The 6000-nt window shown below is 55.1% G+C and overlaps 1 protein-coding gene across 4 annotated transcripts in view; it reads left to right on the forward strand.

The window, feature by feature from the left end:
* The window catches only part of DIP2C (disco interacting protein 2 homolog C), a 387541-nt gene extending 383541 nt beyond the window's left edge, over nt 1–4000 (forward strand). For all 4 annotated transcript variants that reach the window (XM_040645478.1, XM_040645479.1, XM_040645480.1 and 1 more), the window contains 2 exons: nt 494–617; nt 3402–4000. In XM_040645478.1, the coding sequence (XP_040501412.1) occupies nt 494–617; nt 3402–3654 (377 nt within the window). In that variant the 3' untranslated portion in view covers nt 3655–4000. The remainder of the gene's footprint in view (nt 1–493; nt 618–3401) is intronic.
* The last annotated feature ends 2000 nt before the right edge of the window (nt 4001–6000 follow it).

Consider the following 6000-nt stretch of genomic DNA (forward strand, 5'->3'; position numbering starts at 1 on the left):
AGGCAGGCGGGTGGAGAGGTCAGGCCCCCCGGCCGTGAGAACTTGTGTGGGGCTGGGACCCCAGCCTGCAGAGCACAGGGTGCACGCTTGCTGCAGACCAGCATAGAAGCAGCTGAGCATGAAGGAGAGGGTGAGCCGTGTGCGCACCAGGCTCCCGTCACGGGTCAGACCGTGTGCTCCCGGTGGAGGTGCTCCCGAGGACTAGGAGACAGGGTCCTGCAGGTGTGCGAGGCTGGTCCAGGATGCGTGCTCCCCCGTGGCGCTGAGCTGTGCAGCCGGCTCTCCCGCGAGACCGCGTTCCCGGCCAGGCCGGTGTCCCGGGAGCCCCAGGCTGCGCGGCATCCCGGTGGAAAGGGACCAGGTACCTGCGCTCAGCGACCCCGTTCCTTGGCGTCTGTCTCTCACTCAGGGGTAGTTTTAATCTTAGTCTCTTAAAAAGCAGCTTGCGCACCGTGGTTCTGAGGTTCACACGCGTTTTGCACTCCCTGCGCAGAGCGCCACGATGCCCTTTATGTGGTGGGGGCGCTGGACGAGGCGATGGAGCTGCGGGGAATGCGGTATCACCCGATAGACATCGAGACCTCGGTCATCAGAGCCCACAAAAGCGTCACAGAATGGTGAGTCGGGGCGAGACGGGAATCGTGGGGCGAGGGCAGTGGATGGGGTCCTGTGCGGGAGAGCTTGGCTTGCAGACCTTTAGCTCTGGGACTAATAACTCCATTGGGAAGGAGCGCGCCGGCCTGCCGTCTGCACAGTGTGCGTTCCCTGAGAGCACTGCGAGTCCCGAGGAGCCGAGCTGTGGCTGTGTGGTTTCCTTTCCGAGAACGTGACGGATGCGTCCACACACACACAAGCAGGCGCTTAAAAGTGGGAGCACGTCATGGACGACTGTCCAGCTGGGCACCGTGACCGGCCCGCATGGGGGCAGGCTGCGACGGGAGGGCGGGAGCCAGCTGCCAGCGGCCAGGCGGCACGGGCCCTCGGGGACGTGGGGTTTGTCCTCCCAGAGTGGGGCTTTCCGCCTCGCTGGTCCATGTGGTTGGCTGTGTTGCCGGTGGGATGGCCTGGGGGCCTCGAGCTCACTCCGTGCCTTTACACAGTGGAGAAGGCTGCCAGGTGCCTCCACGCCGTTAACCATGGGTTGGTTCGTTTGGCCCCGGAGCTGGCAGAGACCTGGAGTGCTCGCGAAGCTCGGAACCCCGAGGGAGGCACATTCCGACATCTCTTGTGAGCGGTCCTCCCTGGTGGGTAGATGGGCCTGAGGGTGCTCGTTGCCCCTCGTGAGCTGAGTGCAGGCTGGTTATTGGTTGCCATTTGCTGCCCCCGGACACGGGCAGCTCAGCAGCGTGGAAGAGAGAAGAGAGAGTTTGCAAACCCACGCGTGGGCGCTTCCGACATGGCACCGCCCTCCTTTCCGCGAGGCAGCTGCAGCTGCCTGTCACGTGGCTGTGTGGACGGGAGCCGGGATCCCCGGAGAGACTGCAGCCAGAGATGGCACAGGGCCACCTCAGCTTCCACGTCACTGGCCACACACGCCAATTACAGCCTCCCGTGTCTGTCGTTTTAAGAAAATAATTCAGACTGGTTCGTATAGCCTCCCACGAGCATTTTCCGTCTGGTTGCAAAAGGCTGTTTCCACCTTAAAGGTCTGCGACGGGGGCTCCCTGCCACCCGTTGTGGGTTTCTGTTCCAGGATTCAAGTTTTTGTGCTCAGCCCTGCTGTTGTCACCCGTGCTGTGGCCTCACCTGAGGCGCGTGGGACCTCGCACTCCCCTCTCCTCACGCACACACCCACAGTTCGTCCCGCTGGGCTCCAGTCCGTCGGAGACTGCCCCGCACAAACTGCTCTGTTGTTCTTCCCGGCCTGGGCTCCTCCTGCAGCACAGCCCTCGAGGCGGGAGGCGGGCACTCACGTCCCTCCCTGTGGCTGTGGCACGGTGGTACGGTTGTTCTCACCACATCTTGCCTCTCACCCGGCATCTCCAGTGCCGGACGTCTCTGGCCCTTGGGAAATGATGCTCCTGCCCACAGCTCCTCCATCAAGTACAGAAGCCTGACTCCTGGTACCATGTCAGAAACATCTGATGCTATGATACACTTACACCCAGAGCGCCTAATGTACGTAAAATCTGTGACATCACAAACTCAGGACGGGCTCGCTTGGGCCACTCAGAGCAGTGTTCCAGTGTCACGAAGAGTCCTGTTGCGGGAAGTCGGCACCAGCACGTCTTGGGAACGGACCTTGGCAGGACCGTCCCCTTGGTACACACTTACCACAGCAAACTCAAGACGCAGTCATCTGTTGAACAGTCTCCAGTCTTTCCCTTCCACGTTAACGTGTGTATTGGTCCTACGAAACAAAACGTGCGGGGTTATTTCTGAATCGACAGACCCTTACAGTTTTAGAAAACAGTAGTGAGTTTCCCAAGTACTTGTTGCCCCTAGACCCTCCTGTGCGTCCGGCTGGAAGATGCGGATGCCAGCAGCCCACTGCCGGGCCCTGGAGCCTGGCCGCCGCCCCCCACACCTCCTCCACCCAGGACCCTTCTGACCTCGGCCCGCAGGCGACAGGCACCAGCAGCAAAGCCTGTTAAGGCCCTATAACCACCCCTGTTCAAAGACCAACCTTATAAACCGCAGGCGGCTTAGAGTGTAAAGCACCGAGCTTAGGCTCCCACACACTGGCCAGACCCAATCTTCTGGGTGACCCTCCACTGAAAGATCCCAAATAAAGTACTTCTGGAGGAATCTCCGATGTTCCGGAGGCTCTTCCCCCACACAGGGCACCTCTTGCTGCCGGACACGCCCTCCAGACTCAGTGCTTCAAACAGTGGTGCGCTGTTGGGCCCCATGTGTGCAGTTGTGCGCTGGGTGGTCTGGCACCAGTGTGACTGGGCCCCGCGGTCAGCCCGGCACGAAGCTGCTGGCTGCGCACATTTCTCATCCTCCCTCCGTGTCCCCCTCCTGCTGCGGCAGAGGGAGGTCAGGACCGGCCCCAAAGCCCCAGCTACTCTCTAGCCTGTGCAGACTTAGCGCTGACCAAGTCTGAGGGCAGGACACAGACCCACCTTAGGGCTTGGTGCACACACGGTGGGGCTCCCGTGGCTCCCTTGCACCGCGTGCCCCTCGGCAGCAGCGGGGGGCAGAGGGCAGGGCCGCAGTTGGGGCGCCGCCTGGCACAGAGATCCCATGCGTGCACGGCGGCCACCGTGAGAGCGGGCTGTCGAAAATGCCAGCAACAGGAATGTGCGCAGCCGCTTAATGAGCTGAAGGCCGTGGGCTCCGAGAGACTGTCAGGGTGCAGGCAGGTCAGAAAAGAACCAGGTGGAACTTGCTGAAAACAAAACAAACTGTTCCATAAACCCCTCGCGGCGTGGTGACGGTTGTTTTCTCTCTTGCAGCGCCGTTTTCACCTGGACAAATTTGCTGGTGGTGGTGGTGGAGCTTGATGGGTCGGAGCAAGAAGCCTTGGACCTGGTTCCCTTGGTGACCAACGTGGTTCTGGAGGAGCACTACCTGGTGGTGGGGGTCGTGGTCGTGGTGGACATCGGTGTCATCCCCATCAACTCCCGGGGGGAGAAGCAGCGCATGCACCTGCGAGATGGCTTTTTGGCAGACCAGCTAGATCCCATCTATGTGGCCTACAACATGTAGTCTTGTCTCCGGCTCCCGTAGGCTCTTCTGGGAAAGTAAACGTTTTTCTCAGTGTCACTAAAGTTTGCAGACACGAGGGCAACATTCGCCGGAATGGAGCCCTTGTTCGCGCGGTGGTGAGACTTTCCACAGCAGTCCTGATTGGCATGGGGGTGAAATGTGAAATGTGAATTTACCACTGAAGTTTGCTCAGAAGGACTTTGGATTACTGCCTTCAGTTTGTTGGAAAAACCCATTTCAAAAACTTTTTCTTTTTTTTTTTAATTATTGGATAATAAGTGCTTTCTTCGTAAATGTGGTATTTTGTTAAAAGCCAAAATAGCAATTAAAAAAATATTCTGCCCTCCGGATGGGTTCTTTTAAACAATTTATGTAGCGTGACAAAGAATTGTTTTCTCTGTTTAATGTGTCATGAAATCTTAATGACATGGACCTTGTTACTAATTTAAGCCATTGCTAGATTTCATCCTTTTAGGAGAGTTTGTTGAGGTACGAGAAAACCTTCCAATTAGATGTTAGCAGCTTTCTTTGTCAGAAATGTGCTGCAGAAACAAAGGCTAGCCTACGGCCTTTGAAGTTAGCATAGAATGAAAAGAAACTATAAATAAGGTGTATTTCGGCAACCATCTTGCAGGTATCTTTGTACTAAACTAAAAAGATAAAATAAGTAACTTCTTCATGTGTAATTATGTACAGAACGTTTAATTTATTTTGACCTCTTTAGAAGTATAAAAGAGAAACATTCAAGAACATTAAAGTCTTGTAATGTTTGCTAATATAAAAAAGTGTTGTATTATCTTGCGTGGATAGTATCACAGCAAATATATATATATGAAATATAAATTCACTAATGAACAAAGGAGATTTTAAAGTTTAAAATGCAGAACTTGTCACTTGCATGGTGTCCCCTCCACTGTAGATAAAGCGAGATTCTCTCACACCCAGTCTGCTGATGCGAGCAATCCCAGATTGCCGGCAGCCCGGTCTAAGTGCTTCTTCTAGAACCAGAGACCAGCAAGTGAATTGTTGCCATCTCAAAGATGGGGAAGGAATTTGAGGCTAAACGTGCACTATTTTCCCTTTGCTGTGGGGGCAACAGCGAGCGGTCTGTGCCAGCGCGTGCTCCCGACACCGAGCGGGCGTTAGGGAAGGCAGGTGGGGGTGGCACTGTCCTCTTAGCTGCCGGAGACCCTTGTTCCTCATCATTTGTGTTAGCGTCCCCCTTTCTGGTCCTTGGTGTGGAAAGGAATGCTCGCTTGTGGTCACTTGCTCCGGGCTGTGTCGGTTCCCCTCACACGGCCGTTGTACGGAGCGGACAGACTGTCCGAAACAGCTTTAAGGGAAAAGACTCACCTAGGAGCCCATCGCTCGGCCAGCTCGCTGGGTTCCCCCGCCCGGCGTGAGTAGAACCCGCAGGGAGACCCCCTCCCGAGCTGCCCCGGGACCCCTCACAGAGCCGCTGGCTGAGCGAGAAAGCCTCCCAGCTGTCTTCACTTCGCCACCTGTGGAGGACACGCTTCTGATTTCCGTCTCTTGCTGCTGCTGCCTCACACGCCTTCCAGTTTCCACGTCTCATCTGTACACTCCTCGGTCGCATTGGCCCATCTGTGTCCAGCCGAGAAGAGGTATCCGCTGTCCAAGCGTGATTTATCTTGTACCTGCCCCGATAGGACCCCGCAGTGGCTCTCGTTGCTAGAAATGCATGACCGAGACTGTTGCTGGGCAAACCTTAGAGTCTCTTTTCATGACCTTGTAGGCAACGTCTCCATCTGCCTTTGCTGTATGCCCTTTGCTAAAGGAGAGTTTTGTTTGACTTCCGAGATCCAAGGCCAATTGTTTTTTTTTTAAATTTTAGTGGCATTTTTTTTTTAATTTGTCATCATATGGGGTGCATCCTTCCATCTCCACATATTATTTGATTTTTTAAAATACTGTTTGACTCCATTGCTGTGTGTGACTATTTCTCTACACGCTTCAGATACACATTCCTACAGTCTTCTGCTTCCTGAGGGGAAAAACCCCACCACACACAGAAAAAAGACGTTTTCTTACACACACCCACCTTGTTTAGGGGGAAGGAGGTTTCAGGTTTCAGGCAAGATTCTGACCAGGAAACAATGACAGGATAACTTGTGAGGTCTGGCTGATGTCGGAAGCAAACAAGAAATCAGGTATCACTTCCAGTATGACCTTCACCTCCACCGTGTCAGCCCCACATGCAAGGCGGGCCGGTCGTGAAAGCGGTTAGTGACGTCCTGTCATCTCGCATGTTAGAGTTGAGGTCCAAAGGGTTGGGGGCTGGGATCGAAGGTCGCTTGTGCAAGAAAAAGGAAAGGAAACCCGTTT

This window comes from Ursus maritimus, unplaced genomic scaffold (genome assembly GCF_017311325.1).
Source record: "Ursus maritimus isolate PB19 unplaced genomic scaffold, ASM1731132v1 scaffold_31, whole genome shotgun sequence".
In the NCBI taxonomy this organism is placed as follows: Eukaryota; Metazoa; Chordata; class Mammalia; order Carnivora; family Ursidae; genus Ursus; species Ursus maritimus.